Source organism: Leiobunum rupestre, chromosome 4 (assembly GCF_980474605.1).
Source record: "Leiobunum rupestre chromosome 4, qqLeiRupe1.1.hap1, whole genome shotgun sequence".
NCBI classification, from domain to species: Eukaryota; Metazoa; Arthropoda; class Arachnida; order Opiliones; family Sclerosomatidae; genus Leiobunum; species Leiobunum rupestre.
The window spans coordinates 63,206,272-63,223,538 of NC_143387.1; the positions used below are offsets into that span (position 1 = coordinate 63,206,272).

At 35.4% G+C, this 17,267-nt stretch overlaps 1 protein-coding gene and 1 non-coding gene across 2 annotated transcripts; one reads left to right on the forward strand and one right to left on the reverse strand.

Moving 5' to 3' along the window:
• Nucleotides 1-793: 793 nt before the first annotated feature.
• On the reverse strand, nucleotides 794-7,251 carry LOC149948713 (myc protein-like). Its single transcript, XM_090173825.1, has 4 exons — nucleotides 7,130-7,251; nucleotides 6,746-7,015; nucleotides 4,296-5,225; nucleotides 794-2,818 (listed from the first exon to the last, which is right to left on the reverse strand). The coding sequence occupies exons 3-4, from the start codon at nucleotides 5,113-5,115 to the stop codon at nucleotides 2,154-2,156; spliced, it is 1,485 nt and encodes a 494-aa protein (XP_090029951.1). The 5' UTR covers nucleotides 5,116-5,225; nucleotides 6,746-7,015; nucleotides 7,130-7,251; the 3' UTR covers nucleotides 794-2,153.
• Nucleotides 7,252-16,695: 9,444 nt separating this feature from the next.
• TRNAV-UAC (transfer RNA valine (anticodon UAC)) lies at nucleotides 16,696-16,768 on the forward strand. The gene has a single exon. It is a non-coding gene; the product is annotated as a tRNA-Val (tRNA).
• The last annotated feature ends 499 nt before the right edge of the window (nucleotides 16,769-17,267 follow it).

Here is a 17,267-nt window from a genome sequence, read left to right on the forward strand (position 1 = left end):
TGCGTAGTTCAGATTTTGCTCGCAAGTATCGCTGCCTACCGACAATTTTAAATTGAATGTATGAAAGCCGTCTGCTTATTCAAAATGCTCTCTCCACAACAGCTAAAAGTTTAAATCGAAAAACGAATTTCAAAAGTTGTCTGCTATTTCTTAACGCATTTAGTTAACGGATATTAAGGCAGATGGCGCTATTTCTTAAGCTCGAAGCCTATAGTGTCCTTTTAGCTGTCACAACACTAGTTGATCCGAAGACGACTGCAGCAATTATTGTAAACAGCGGTATAAAAGATATTTCTTTTACTATAATTGAAACCTCAAATTCGAAAGCAGCATTGACCTTGGTGGCTCAACCCACTCAAAATAGCGGCGTCATGTGTCCTTTAAGCCTAGGAAAGTTCGTAAAATAATACTAAAGCACAACAAATCTAAGTTATCTTAATTAAGATATGCTTAGAAATAATTTAAAAAGTAACCACACAAAATTATAAACTCAAATTTTTTTATGAAGCATTTTTTCATCAAGTGCACAATAGTTTGTTTATACGGATTAAGTCCCAACTTCAAACTAATCTTTAGATTTTCATATTCTTAAAAAAGTAACAAACATCTCGAAAAACTTTAAATTGAACCTAGTAATTTATACAGTAAAAAGATTCAATTTTATCATATAAAGCATTTCTGTCAAGCTTTTATTTACCCTTTCTATTAATTTGAAAATTTACCTACGAATGTCATTTCTACATTTTTAATAATTTTATACGAATTTCTAAATTGTTTTTTTTACGAAGCTGACTTTAGTAAAGGCACTTAAGGTTTAAATTCAAAGTATTTTACATTTAAAACCCAGAACAGAACATGGTACACTTAGCCATAGGTTTCAAAGGGGTTAGAAATCTAAAATCTTGAATTTTGGTTTTATAATAATTATACATAAATTTTAGGAAAACTTATACCTATATTTTTTGTTAAATTTGTTTTAGTAAGCCCTAATTATCATTATTATACGCCTAATATTGATTATATTTTTTTTAAAAACATTTCAAATTGAATTTTCTAGTTTATAAAAAAAAACTCCCAAAAACTTATTTAGGGATTTTTCTTCAAAGACATTTTTTAATGCTAATCCTAACTATACAATCTCTCCTGAATTTTTCACACGAAATTAAAAATCAAATTATACAATTGGGAAGCTACAAAACCATAAATATATCTCCAAAAAAATTTTAAAATCAAGCAAATATACTTTATATGCTAGCGTGAAAAAATTATCGTAGGAACCATGTGATTAAATTTTTACTTAATTAAAAAAAATGAAAAAGGGCTTCGGGGGAGTTTTCTTTCGGATGGACTGAGGGACATTTATGATTTATGGTAATTTCCCTGACATTTATTCGGGCTCAGTCAAATTTAAGAATTTTTGGTTGAAGACAGAAAAAAGAACCCTGATACCAATAAAATTGAGAAAAGGCATAATGGTAATGGGTTCAGATATTGTTTTCTCTAGAAACCCAATTAAACCAAACACCAATCAAAAAATTTAATACAAATATAAGAAATTTTTTCAGCAAAAATTTATAGCTCTAATTTAGGATTTCACCGAGTTTATTTAAAGAAGCAGGATTTTTAGTTGGAAAAGTTTCAAAAATTCAAAGAAAAATCCAACGTATTCAAATAGTAACCCTATACATTTCTCCAACAAAAGTTATTTAAAAAAGGTAAATGAATTTCTTGGCATTTGTTTTTAAATAAAAAAAAATTAAATATCCACAAATATGAAACGGTTGTTTAAAAAAAAACCCCGTTGTCGGATACGATACGCGTATCAACTTCAAGAGACACCCGCCAAAAAACCAGTAGAATTGAAGTGTAAAAATTTGTTTTCAGAACCTTTTTTTTTTAGTCTATCCAGTCCCTCATCGTTTACAGGAAGAAGATTTTTAGTAATGACCATAGAGGAAACAGTGGTTGATGGAAGAAAAAAATAGCTTGATAAAAATTGATAATATTTATATTAAAACAACGCAACGTTGAGGGAGGGGGGGGGGGGTTGGAAAATAATTACGGACGATAAATGTTTACCCAAAATTAGTTTATTTTGGGGGCAACAAAACCTATATATTGAAATAACGATCTCATTTAGTCTGAATCTGGTTTTAATTGTTTCTTTGCAACTGTTTCAATTTCCTTTGCAACTCCAATAGTCTTTTGGTTTCTTGTTTTTTAGTTCTTTCGAGGTTTTTCTCGATAATAGTTAACTGTTTCGCGTACGAAGCCGCGGAATTAAGAATCAACACCTTGGGCGCTTTCGCGTTGTCTTTGATTTCCGGCACCTTTTCGCGGAGATTTTGGAAGGCATTTTTAAGATCGTCTCTTCGCTTCCTCTCCATACTGTTATGCATCGACCTCTTCTCGCAGTCTTCGCTGTCTGAACTGGACCGGCTGCCGACACTACTGTATTTGCGCGCCTTCTTGAACCGTCTGTATTTTTTGGGTTCTTTCTTACTAGAGCCGTTCCTTCGGCCGATCACTTTGGAGTCACTGACTGAAGGAGTGGCGAATACACTGTCCGAGCTCCAGATGTTGGAGCTCGCTTCCTTCTTGATCTTCTTCTCGTAATAAGTGACTGGAGTGACTACGTTTTTGGGTCTTCTTCCCAATTTAGGTTTGGCCTTCTGGTTAGATTGGCTGTTTTCGGATAACAAGGTTTTAATGTTTTTAAGGTTTAAAGTCACTTTCGTTCCGACCACGGAAGATAAAGACTTGGCATTCGCTAAAACGATGCTTTTGTTAGGAACTGTTACGACGTCAATTTCATCATCTGAAGTGACAAAAAACAATAGAACATTTAGCGTCAACTTTTCACAGGAAAATATTTGAAACACTTTATACGAAAGAATAGAAAAAAAACATGCAATGTAGGTTAGGATACAAAACATTGGTCAATAGAAAATATTTTAAAATATTTAAATTTTTCCAAAACATCACGTAGATCAATAGAAAATACTTAAATTTGTATATTGAATTTTTCCAAAACATAGTTTATATTTAAATTTGAATATTGAATTTTTTCCAAAACATAATTTACTTTCTACAACGTTAAGTTATGAAAAATATCCCAATATGAAATATTGTAAAGTTATTTAATTTATACATTCCGAAGTTATCAAAAATATTTTAAGTAATCCTAGCTTTATAACGCTATTTAAAATTCCAAGAAAAGCTTACAAAACTGGTCTGTGATGAATAAAAATTGTAATCCCGTCCGAGCCTGTTTCTATGGGTCCGCGCTTTCAAGGTTTTTTTTTCGCAGTCATAAATACGTAAAAAAAACAGACCACCCCCCCCTCCCCCTGTCTCCAGTAAGGAGAGAGAAAAAATATTCGAATCGAGGCTAGCAATAAATTCCACTATCTCCACCACCCGCCGAAAGATGGCGAAAGCGGCGCAGCTGCGAAAGTCCTTATCCGATTTTATCTATGAATGAAAGAGAGATCGACCCCGCGTTTTAAGATCCCGTCTTCAATGAAGGGGAAAAAGAAGTTAGAGAGAAAAAAACTAGTAAAACGTTTAATAAAAGGAACTGTATCCATGCCATGAATCAAAAATACCATATTATAGGTAAATCTGGGATTATACATGGATTTTTATTTTCACCTGCGGAAGATTTGGTTACCTAGAGAGAAATATTCTAAGGTACCTTGCCCAGATTCCGAGGTTGACGGATGAGGTTATTATTATCTAATCTCCAAGATTCTCAAGTTGCAACAAAGTCGCGTCGGTCCAAGCAAAAATTATCTTCGAGAGGAACTGACTGACTAAGGGGCCTCTAAGCTTTAAAAATAGAGATACACTTATGGGTATCGCGAAGAGTCATTTTCGAACGGGAAAGTCAAAACTTGAGGGGTGGAGGCGCAGCGACTGAGAAATAACGAGTGCGTTTCGTTTCGTCGGCCGGGCGAATGAGATTCTAGAATCCCTAGCGTCGAATTTAAAGGTCCAGACGACACGGCAGACGAGAAGGCTGTGGCACAATGACCTACAACTTTCGGCGCCGACTCTGAAAAATCGATGGAGAAGTCTACCCCGGCACAAAAAATAACCCTTTAAGTACCACGCCCATTTCATCCCCAAACTGCTAACGTTGTAAGTGTTGTAATAATAATAATAATAAATAACGCTAATAATAATAATAAATAAAGCGCGAACCTAACGTAAGTACGTAGATCAAAACCGAAAGTTATGGTTTAATAAAACGTAAACAATAAATAAACGGTAATATCGGTGTACGAACTCACCGGAATCAGAAGGCGTATCGCTGAGCACAATATTCCTACTATGGGCCAATCCAACAGCACCACCGAGTAAAGGTGAAGCGGCGTGATTATTCCCGTTGTTAGCGCACGAAGTCCTGAGCGCGGCGACTTCTTCGCAGGTCGAAGGCGGTCTGACGCTGGCGCGCGGCTGCGGCGTCGTCAGCTGGGAGGAGGGCGCTTGGTGGTAGCAGTGATCGCTGAGAGGAGTGTAGGGGAGGACGGTGGAGGGATCGGCGCGGGCCACTTCGGCGGGGAGGGCGACGGGGGAGGCGAACGGCAGCGGAGACACGATCGGCGGCACCAGCGAGTCCGGGATGACGGGCGAGCAAGGCCCTTCGACGCCGCCGCACAAGTCCGCCAAGGACGGCGAGCAGTCCCACGATAAGGCCGCCGGATCCGACGCGACACCGTTCGTCCTGCAACTGTCCGCGCACCGACCGGACCACATACAATCGTGGATCAGTTCCAATTTGACGCCGTTGAACAGGGTTCCCGGCCATGGTAAAGCCAAACTGTTGAGTCCCAAACCGGGAGAAGGACTGGTCGTCGAGACGTCAACGTCCAGGAATTCAGAGACGTAACTCAAACGTTCGGCCGGGGTGCAAAATTCTTCGATGGGATCTCTCAACGGAGACCTAGGAGGCGTTGGCAACAGTTCGAATTTCTTCCAAATGTCCTCGCTCGGCGCCGGACAATTGTCGATGTTCTCTTGTTTAATCGACACCAAACCGTCGTCGGGCAAGAAGTAGTCGTACGTCTTGATGTGGTCCTGGTCGGGCCAGGAATTGGCGGACGCGTGCATCCTAGCTGATGGGTGTCGCGGCAATCCTTTTTCTTATTTTCAGGATCTCCAAAAAGGTAGAGGTGAATATAATCCAATGGAAACTCACTCGAAATCTTTACGACACGCAACTGCAAACGAAACCAATTTCATTAATAACGATTCGTGAAAAACACACGAACAAAAAATGCCGAAAGATAAAAGTTTGGTTGAAACAAGGCAGCGCAATATTTTTTCTCGGAATGCCTCGACGGATAAGAGGAAGCAAACAGCTAACAGGTAAAAAAAAAGGGATGACAACGATAGAGAGAGAACCAGATCAACCAGTTGAGAGAAAAATAGCGGCTATTTTATTAAAACGCCCTACCTATATTTTTCTAGGGAAAAACCGTTCCAAGATGCCGATCGTTTCGCATTATTAGTGCGCGCGAATTTTGACTATAAAAAGCCGAAGACGAGGACCCCGGTTACGCGTAGGAGAGGAGAAGATGCTAAAAATGGGAGGCCAACGTGTAGTACACGAGCTTTTACCTCGTGCGCTCGGCTTGTCAAAAATCCCCTATTCCCGCCTTTCGGCAGAGAGCGAAAAAAACGACGCGCCTGTGAGTCAGCTCCTCTTATTGCTCAATATCGCCGTAGAAGGGCGCATCAAGAATTCAGCGCCACGAAGCGCGCCACGCCGATCGCAGCGCCGCGAAGTTTTCGCCTCTCTCGCTTCCCTCCCCCTTTCCTCCCCTCCCAACCGAGCTACGCCACCATGCTCGACAGGTTCAAGGAAAGGCAAACCCCTACGTCACAAAATTCAGGGACGCCCGCCAGCGGAACGCTACTGGACAACGCTGGACCTTTAATTCTACCCTTTCCCCCCCCCGTTTTCTCAGGGAGGGTTATTTTTCCACCCTCCCCCCGGACCTAAACTATTCCATACTTCCCCCCTTTTAAACTCGACGATAAAGCGCCCCCCCCCGTCGCTTCCTCCCTCTCTCCCGGGATAGCTTCTTTCCCGATTTTCCCGCCCTTTTCGCTTTCCCGTATCCTACAGTCCTTTTTAAAAGGAGAAAATTCGAAAAGGATCCCCGTGGCAGCGAAAAATAGACCGAAAAATTCAAAACCAACAAGAAAGTTGCCATTACTACCCAGGCCTATCGCACAAAGCGTACAACATCCCGACGGCATTATGCCCACATCTGTTACGCTAATAAACAACTTAATAACGCGTCTTCCACGCCAGACAAACGCGTTTATCGTAACAAAAAAAACCGTTCTCTTATTATAATTAAAAGCACTATCGGGAAAACGTACTAATTACGTAAAAGATTAAGCCGGGGGAAAAATACGTAACCGTTAAATATATTTTGGTTTAATAAAATTTCTAATTAAATTAAGATATTTCCGTTTAGAATTTAACTAGACATAATTTAAGACAACGTCGTCTACCCGATAGACGCAAAAAGTAGGCCTAATCATAGCCATCGTAGTTCGTAATAGAGATTACGCCCTTTTAAAAACCGGCGCGGCGTGAGTGGAGGCATGGTCGGCTACGACGTGGTTTTCTGGGCCGACATTTTCTTGGAGCGAGGCTTAACGCGACATTTTCCCCGAGGAAAAAAATCTACGCGTCATTTTTACGAACGTAACAAAAGGTACTTACATATTAGAGGCGTCTTTCCAACGACAAGTTTTCACGTGTAAAAACGTTGATTTCGACAACGATATAATTGCCGTAATTCTCCGGTAAGAATCTCCACCATATTCCCGCTTACGGACTGAACGCTGAGCGTACTGCATTACAACACTCGTCTGCGATGATCTCCGAGTTACGGGTCTGAGGCGCCGGGTATCACTACGCGCATTCGTGGCGACGAAGCGTCGCACTGCGCACCGAGTTTACGTTCGATTCGACTTCAACATTCGCCGAAACCTATTAAAAAACGTCAAAATTGTAAAAACTCGTCGAAAACACTACAAAAAATAAACCGAACGCGTTAATAAATTCGATTTTAGTAGCCAAACAATTTCGAACTACTTTTCATACCGCGGAAAGTCACAGCTTCTGCATCGCCGTAAAGCGCCCTTTGTGGCGGGAAAATGTAGGGCGGGGTTTTAGGGGGAATTCAACCAACGAGAGCCGGCTACTTCGGCGGATTGAAAGCTAGCCCCTAGCGTAAAAGATACTCACGTGCTTCCAGCATGGGGGGACTGAAACAACGGCGCGTTGTCAGGCTGGAAAATGATGTCTTTAGCGGGGTACGCCGAGGAACAGCTGCGGCTCTCGGGTTCGTGGAAAGAAGCGATGGACTTTGAATTCTACACTCATTTCTTTTCTTCCTAATCATTCCATACTTTACCCCCCCCTCGCATCGACCGTCTTATCTGAACAAAAAAACGTTTCCAAAGGAACACAACAACATTGACCATTTTTTTATCAAAAAAGACAACGTATCAAAAATAATCAAATACACTAATTATATATTTTCGCAACTCGCGAACACAACATATATTTGCATAAATTGATATGATAATTTCTACGACTTATTTCAAGTGTCATATTGATAAACGCAATTACAATATTGGAAAGCCGGTATGTTCTTTGATTAAAAGAAATTTCCATTATTAAAACTATATTATATGTACAGTTTGATTTTTTTAAATCGATTCATTGAATCTAAATCGGATTTTTATTGATTTTTATAACTTTTTTCTTGACAAATTGGTTAATAATTATTGTGAAGCGGTAATATTGACTAAAATTGGAATTATTCTTAATTAAATTTAATTAAGATTTGTACAAATTTTAGTGAAGCGGTAATATTGACTAAAAATTGAATTATTAATTAAATTTTATTAATATTTGAACAAATTTTAGTGAAGCGATAATATTGACTAAAAATTGAATTATTAATTAAATTTTATTAATATTTGAACAAATTTTAGTGAAGCGATAATATTGACTAAAAATTGAATTCTTAATTAAATTTAATTAATATTTGTACAAGTATAATATTAATAGTTGAAAATCCCTAGATTTTAAATGACTTGATTTAAATCCAGCGAAATTATACGCGTAATTTTTATAGACTAATTTTTAATGACGTATAATTTGACATAAGGGAGCAATTTTGAACATTGTATTTTGGTACAATTTCCTACAACAAAATAAATTGCCAGGAGAAAGTAGTACAATGATATACAGTTAAAAAAAATAGGTCTTATAGACATCATTAGGTCAGTGTTTCGCCGAAACATTTTATATCAAAGTTGGACCCCCCCGTTTACAATTAAGCAGTTTCAGTCACTTTCCCCGGGTAAGGTTTATAAAGCAGGTGAAAAAAAAAGGCTAATGCGTATCTCTACGCTTCACCGGCCATCCGTCAGAAGCATGACTGTCTTCCTATGCCGGGATATTATTATCTCTTTTATTTTTAATATCCGAACTAGGCGCTACTACGGGTTTTAGGAGAAACGTCACTAAGCCTTGGCGACAAAAAACAACAATTATGGGATTATATAAACGGTATAAAAAGCGTGGTTCCTACTTAAAAGAGCGTCATCCGTATAAACTATCGGTTATTAAGAAAGGAATGCGTAATTAAGGAAAGGCCTATAATCAAGACGAAATTAACACCACGGATATTGAATGTCCGTGTTAAGACTAACCGCAGGTCCCCTGACCGTTGGGCTTCGGTTGAAAACGACCGTGTTTGGCAGTTGGAACACATTTACAGGTGTTTGGTCTATTTTTCGCCTAAGATTATAATGGTTTTTTTCTCACCTAAAGGTATAATGGTCTATTTTCACCTACGAGTATAATGGTCTATTTTCACCCATGAGTAAAATGGTATAATTTCACCCATGAGTGCAATGGTCTATTTTCACCCATGAGTAAAATGGTATAATTTCACCCATGAGTGCAATGGTCTATTTTCACCCATGAGTATAATGGTATATTTTCACCCATGAGTATAATTAGGGCCGACAAGAGAGGGGGGGAAGCCGGTACAAATTACCGGGGCCCGTGCAGCCTAGGGGCCCGGGTTTGAACAATCCAAGTATACTTCACCCTGGTTTATCTCAGAAAGAATATAGCTATCTACAGTACTAAAGGCTCTCTTTAGGGCCCGGAATTTATATTTTACCGGGGCCCGGGCCCGCTCTCGGCGGCCCTGAGTATTATGTTCTATTTTCACCTAAGAGTATAATGGTCTATTTTATACCTAAGACTATATTTTGGGTCGATCATTAGTGGCGAAATCTATCGGTTAGAATCGTAACATTTATATAAAGCGGATAAAATCTCGTGTCAAATTTAAAAATGTTTCTAAAGATAAAGGTGACCGATAGATGTCCCTACGTTCAACCGGGAAAAAGCGCCGGAAGCTTGATCTAACTTCCGGTCCACCCCCTTTTTTCATAGAGACGCAATGTTTTAAAGATGTCAAAGTGTTTATACGTAGAGTCATGTCCTAGATGAAATCTTTTATGGGTCCATGGATGAAGTGAAGTCGCCATTTTCAATAGATTTGTCTTTAAATCGAAAGGGGGTGGCAGAGGGGAATAGCAGGTACAAATTACTGGGGCCCGAGTAACCAGGTGGGCCTGGGTTTGAACAAACGAGATACCATTTATTATCTCCAGTTACGATGGTACTTCTTGGGGCCCGGATTTTAGTGTATACAAGAAAAATACTCTTCTATACAGTCTATCCCGAAAAGTTATCGTTATCTACCGTTATTACGGTTCATCCGGGGCCCCAATTAAGTGTATTAAGGGGCCCGGATTTGGAGTTTTACCGGGCCCCAATTAAATGTATTAAGGGGCCCGGATTTGGAGTTTTACCGGGCCCCAATTTAGTTTATAACGGGCCCGGATTTGTAGTTTTACCGGGGCTCCATTTAGTTTATAACGGGCCCGGATTTGGAGTTTTACCGGGGCTCCATTTAGTTTATAACGGGCCCGGATTTGGAGTTTTACCGGGGCTCCATTTAGTTTATAACGGGCCCGGATTTGGAGTTTTACCGGGCCCCAATTCATTTTATAACGGGCCCGGATTTGGAGTTTTACCGAGGCCCAATTTAGTGTATTGCCTGGATTTTGCGTTTTAGCGGGGCCCCGCTTTTCGATTCAGCGCAATGTAACGCGAGTGTTTTTTTAAATCATAAATATTTATTTACCCTACCGAGACGTTATTACGAAAGCTCAAGTATGGCGGAATTAGGGTTAAAAGGAAATAATTAACGGCTAATTAGGCTTTAATTATTTCCAGCGCGTCTCCTGCCCGCCTTGCTAGTAACAGAAATGTCGCCCGGTTGGCAAGGGAATACACTGCGCTCGCTATAAATATTATACCCCATGCGCCATAAGGAAGAGAAAAAAAAAAGTTTTTGTGAATGAATCACTGTTTTTTTTTTCACTTGGGCATCGTAATCAGCAGCCTTTTGTGAGTGTCGAGAAAAAAAAACCGGAAGTTATGTCAGCCACGAAGTGAAGAAAACGTTCTTGCATCTCCCACACTGCACAATGAAGTCGTTCTTTTCGGTCGTAATATGTTGGATGCATCTATTTTAATAGTTTATAATTATGATCTAGATTGCGTATTAAAAATAGATTAACTTTGATACGTTATGTAAAATGGTGTCGGATTAAGATTATCGGAGAACACAGAGTATTCGAAAAAAAGCGGAGTGGGCGTGGTTTTTCTTACGGACATCACATATTATATTCAAACATAACTGGAATTTAATCGAAGTTACGGAAAACTCGTGACTTTTAAATCTAATTTTTTTAATAAAATTTTCTTAAATATTACATTATACTACATTATTTGAATATATTTAATTTCAATACAATAGCAATCGTGTCTTAAGCTTAGCTTATTATTATTATTATTATTATTACAATTTGGAAACATTTTGTTAATAGTTAGATTAAACCGGTACTAAAGAACGTCTATTTAGAAAAGTTTCCGGAAAATTAAAGGTTTTTTTCCGTATTTTCAAGAAAAAAGGTCTTAATTCCATGATTTCCCTAGTATGGTTCGCAAATTTAAATTTCGTGGCATTTTTGCCTAATTGTTTCGAATCCAAAAGTGAAAATAAACCTCTAGACTAGTCTAGAATTAAAACCCGTAAAAAGTAATATATCTTTCTATTTTTTATTTTTCCAATTTTTAGGAAAATTTTCCGCTTTTAATTTCTCCGTAAAATTAACAACTCTAACAATAAATGATGAATTGAAATTAATCCTTAAAACTCCATAGTTTTTTTTTAAAGTCAAGGATTTTTATATCAGGGTTAAATTGGCTCCCAAAAAAAACGTTAAATTTATCCAAATGCGTAATTTTATAATGGTAAAAAAAATCAAACGTCATTTTTTTTAAACTATTCACCAAGGCGTTAAGGCCGAAAACCCGCATAAAATTTAAATATATCTGATGCGTAGAGGTCTCCATTCCACGTCTACAAATATATCTCTTAATTTTCAAGGTGAAACGGCTAAAAAAACGGGTCTTAAGTAAAATATAAAAAATACGCGTAACAAAATGTACTCGATTTCAACGACGCAATTAATAATTGTTGAGCAACAAATTCGAAGTACTTCAAATGTTGGATTATCAGCGAGCTTTTTATTATTATAAATAAGACTAAAAAGGATTAGCCAAAGAACAACAGAGTCATTTCTCTTTCTATTGTTTTAATTATCACGATTTTTATCTCAGAAGCGCGCGCGAAAAAAATGACCTTATTAAGATCTTCCTACGAGGGACTCGACATAGATAACGGCTAAATAACGTTGTCTCTTCGATGAAAAAAATGTCGTTTTTATCTTTTTGACGAAAGTTCTCCCCTGACCGATATGAGAAGACCCCAAAAAAGTGAAAGCTCCACTTGACGCACACGAATGTTTGCAGCTGCAAGTGATACACCGCTAAAATTCATATAGTTCGAGCGAGAATGTTGTTAATCTCTCTAAATACAAATAAATATGGAACGATTGAAATTTAATCATGATTTAATTATTTTAAATCTTTATATAGCCAATTAAACAGATTTAATTTTAATCAATTTAATTATTTTAAATTTCTATAAGGCAAAGCTACAGATTTGATATAATCATGGTTTAATTATTTTTAATCTTTATACAGCCAAAGCTACAGATTTCATTTAATCGTGATTTAATTATTTCTAATTTATATACAGCCAAACTTAAAATTTTATTTAATCATGAATTAATTATTTTTTATCTTTATATAGCAAAAGCTACAGATTTAATTTTAATCAGATTAAATTATTTTAAATCTCTAGACAAGCAAAACTACAAATTTCGTTTTAATCACGATTTAATTATTTTTAATCTGTATACAGTCAAAGCTTCAGATTTAATTTAATCATGATTTAATCATTTTAAACCTCTATACTGTCAAACTTATTATTTTTAATATTTATGAAAGCAATGCTACAGATTTAATTTTAATCATATTTAATCATACGAGGGTGATGCGCTTCCAATCCCCTTCAACAGTAAGCTCCTCCCCTTAACATCAATCAAATAACCCCGGTATCTCATTGGTTCTCTGAAACTGACGTCTTTCGACGCGATTGAAGCACACACCAAGATCGTCTCAAAGTAGTCATTCTCCCCGAGTGTAAATAAAAACATTCTTGTGATGTAGAAATGGCCCTCCAAAGATGGGAACTTACCTTCTAAAGCGTCCCTTTTCATTATATAAATTCATTGTTCAGTATTCTTATCGTGAGATTAACAACAGCTGTATTCAGGTGTTCCTATTACAAGTGGCCACTTCTAACACCTCGCTAATGTCACGAATTAAACTTGTAATCGAGGTTATGAAAAATTTATTTTTTGATAAAGTCAAGTGCGGATATCGAAAATTATTTTAAAACGGTTTCGAACTTACGAAAACGTAAAATAATTGCCGTTTATTAATTTTAATTTCAAACTTACGCCATTTTTTAAGTCAGCTTTGGAGTTTGTTTATATTATAAAGAGATAAGTATACATATCTCTATACTGCTAATTTTATTAGCTTGAAACATGTACCCGAGCAAGTTCCCTATGTTTGACAAAATACGTTTAGGAAGAAAAAATTTACTTACTGAAACTATTACTAAATATATTCAAAAATAGGGTAAACTAAATTGGTAAATTTTAATGTTAAGCCGTGTTGTGGTATAAAAACATGAAAATTCACCCTAATTTCATTTAATTTCTCTGGTTTCACTTAAATTGATATTAGGGTTAATTTTCAGGTTTTTCGTCCTCAATTACTTTAAAATAGTGTTGTTAATTTTCCGGAACAATAAAATGTGGAATTTTCCGCAAATCGGAAAAAAATTTAAAAAAAATTACTTTTTAAGGGTTTTTAATGTTTTGAACTTTTTATCGATTTAAAATGTCTAATAACAGTAAACATACTACAAAACCTTAATAGTGTTACATTGTTAATCAGTTTAAACTGGTCTAGAGGTTTAGTTTTACTTTCAGATTCGAAATAATTAGGCGAAAATGACGCTTTATTTAAATTGGCAAATAATATTTTAGACTAATCATCGAATGAATTTTTTTTTTTTTTTTCGGAAAAATACGGAAAATTTTCCGGAAAAAAGGCCTCGGTAATTTTCCGACTTACAACACTACTTTAAAAGTTCGATTGTGATTTTCAAAATGGAACTAGATTTGGTAAATGGCTGCCAAGAGAAAATGGCCAGAAACTTTTGATCGAGACTGTACAAGTTAATTTTAATGGCAAAGGCGATTACTTATTTCGTAATAAGTATATTATTAACTTCTGGTATGGGATAATATAAATAAATTAAAGATTCAATTTTACAATTACGTAAATAGTGTACATTTAATTTGGCGTAGAATCTCCAAATGTTTTCCTCTAGCGAAGTTACAAGTTTCATTTTTATGGCCTAGATGCATACTTATCTGATTGAAGTAATGCTGAAACATTTTAAGAAATCACTTCAATTACAATGAAATAACAGTTTGCAAAAATTTAATTACGATTTTTTGAAATGTAGACCATTTCATTGTAAAACTTTAACTACGATTAATTTAAAATTTATTGCATTGAAAACGCTAACTACGATTTTTTTGAAATTTAGAATATTTAATTGAAAACGCTAACAACGATTTTTTTAAATTTAGAATATTTAATTGTAAAACTTTAACTACGATTTTTTTGAAATTTAGAATTTATTTCAATGAAAACGTTAACTACGATTTTTCCGAAATGTAGACTATTTCATTGAAACCTAACTACGAATTTTCTGAAATGTAGACTATTTCATTGAAACCTAACTACGAATTTTCCGAAATGTAGACTATTTCATTGAAACCTAACTACGAATTTTCCGAAATGTAGACTATTTCATTGAAACCTAATTACGATTTTTCTGAAATGTAGACTATTTCATTGAAACCTAACTACGAATTTTCTGAAATGTAGACTATTTCATTGAAACCTAACTACGAATTTTCCGAAATGTAGACTATTTCATTGAAACCTAACTACGAATTTTCCGAAATGTAGACTATTTCATTGAAACCTAACTACGAATTTTCTGAAATGTAGACTATTTCATTGAAACCTAACTACGAATTTTCCGAAATGTAGACTATTTCATTGAAACCTAATTACGATTTTTCTGAAATGTAGACTATTTCATTGAAACCTAACTACGAATTTTCTGAAATGTAGACTATTTCATTGAAACCTAACTACGAATTTTCCGAAATGTAGACTATTTCATTGAAACCTAACTACGAATTTTCCGAAATGTAGACTATTTCATTGAAACCTAACTACGAATTTTCTGAAATGTAGACTATTTCATTGAAACCTAACTACGATTTTTCCGAAATGTAGACTATTTCATTGAAACCTAATTACGATTTTTCTGAAATGTAGACTATTTCATTGAAACCTAACTACGAATTTTCTGAAATGTAGACTATTTCATTGAAACCTAACTACGAATTTTCCGAAATGTAGACTATTTCATTGAAACCTAACTACGAATTTTCCGAAATGTAGACTATTTCATTGAAACCTAACTACGAATTTTCTGAAATGTAGACTATTTCATTGAAACCTAACTACGATTTTTCTGAAATGTAGACTATTTCATTGAAACCTAACTACGAATTTTCTGAAATGTAGACTATTTCATTGAAACCTAACTACGAATTTTCCGAAATGTAGACTATTTCATTGAAACCTAACTACGAATTTTCCGAAATGTAGACTATTTCATTGAAACCTAACTACGATTTTTCCGAAATGTAGACTATTTCATTGAAACCTAACTACGATTTTTCTGAAATGTAGACTATTTCATTGAAACCTAACTACGAATTTTCTGAAATGTAGACTATTTCATTGAAACCTAACTACGAATTTTCCGAAATGTAGACTATTTCATTGAAACCTAACTACGATTTTTCCGAAATGTAGACTATTTCATTGAAACCTAACTACGATTTTTCTGAAATGTAGACTATTTCATTGAAACCTAACTACGAATTTTCTGAAATGTAGACTATTTCATTGAAACCTAACTACGAATTTTCCGAAATGTAGACTATTTCATTGAAACCTAACTACGAATTTTCCGAAATGTAGACTATTTCATTGAAACCTAACTACGAATTTTCTGAAATGTAGACTATTTCATTGAAACCTAACTACGATTTTTCTGAAATGTAGACTATTTCATTCAAAAATAACTACGAATTTTCTGAAATGTAGACTATTTCATTCAAACCTAACTACGATTTTTCCGAAATGTAGACTATTTCATTCAAAAATAACTACGAATTTTCTGAAATGTAGACTATTTCATTGAAACCTAACTACGATTTTTCTGAAATGTAGACTATTTCATTGAAACCTAACTACGATTTTTCTGAAATGTAGACTATTTCATTGAAACCTAACTACGATTTTTCTGAAATGTAGACTATTTCATTGAAACCTAACTACGAATTTTCCGAAATGTAGACTATTTCATTGAAACCTAACTACGAATTTTCCGAAATGTAGACTATTTCATTGAAACCTAACTACGAATTTTCCGAAATGTAGACTATTTCATTGAAACCTAACTACGAATTTTCTGAAATGTAGACTATTTCATTGAAACCTAACTACGATTTTTCTGAAATGTAGACTATTTCATTGAAACCTAACTACGATTTTTCCGAAATGTAGAATATTTAATTGAAAACTTTAACTACGATTACTCTGATGTATATATTTATTTAATTGAAAAATTTAACTACGATTACGCTGAAATATATATTTATTTAATTGAAAACTAACTAGTCCGGTTTAACCAAATGAATGAAAAAAATATAAATTTCCGCCGAAAACTCGATATCCGCATAGAAACGCAGTAACGTAATGTGCCAGAAAGAAGATGACATTTAAATGGAACATAGATTGTGGAGAGCGCTTAGTGCCCGGATAATATTGATCGCGAGAAAACGAGAGCCTGGATAAAGAGAGAGGGGGGACGCCAAAAGGGGGAGAGAGAACAGGCAGAGATAGACATTTTAGCGCGGGGAAGCTTCAACGGTTCTGTGGTGTAGTGGTTATCACGTTTGCTTTACACGCAAAAGGTCCCCGGTTCGATCCCGGGCAGAACCAGATGATATTTTTACAAGACGAAAATTAATCTTTAACTATTTAGAACTCTTGGCGATGTCTTCAAAATGCTCCGTTTACGGTTAAAAGCTTGAAACTTTCCAATTAAAATACTTATGATTTAGGATATAATTAAAATAATCTAGGATATATGTTTTGGGTCGTGCTGTCCGCTATCTTGAATTCAAGATTTTTAATATTTTATTTTTATTTTTACAGTAAAATCTTAGCTATTAAAAAAAAATATTTATTTACTGTTTAGAACTTAGAACTTTCCACATACGTACTATTAAAGATATTGGAATTTCTGGAGGGGGTAACCACTTAAGAAATCTAATGTACAAACAGTGAGAAATCAAAATATTTATTTCTGAAAATCTAGAAGCACAAGATAAATATTAGATATCTATTAAAATTCAAATAAATATTAGAAATATATTAAAATTCCAATAAATATTAGAAATCTAGAGAAATTCAAATAAATATTAGAAATCTATTAAAA

Bases quoted from the DNA above. Each gene is read 5' to 3' on its own strand.
- LOC149948713 (XM_090173825.1), bottom strand. From the start codon at position 5,115: ATGCACGCGTCCGCCAATTCCTGGCCCGACCAGGACCACATCAAGACG. The intron at 2,819-4,295 runs GTGAGTTCGTAC...TTGTCACTTCAG, and splicing joins CGATACGCCTTCTGATTCCG to ATGATGAAATTGACGTCGTA.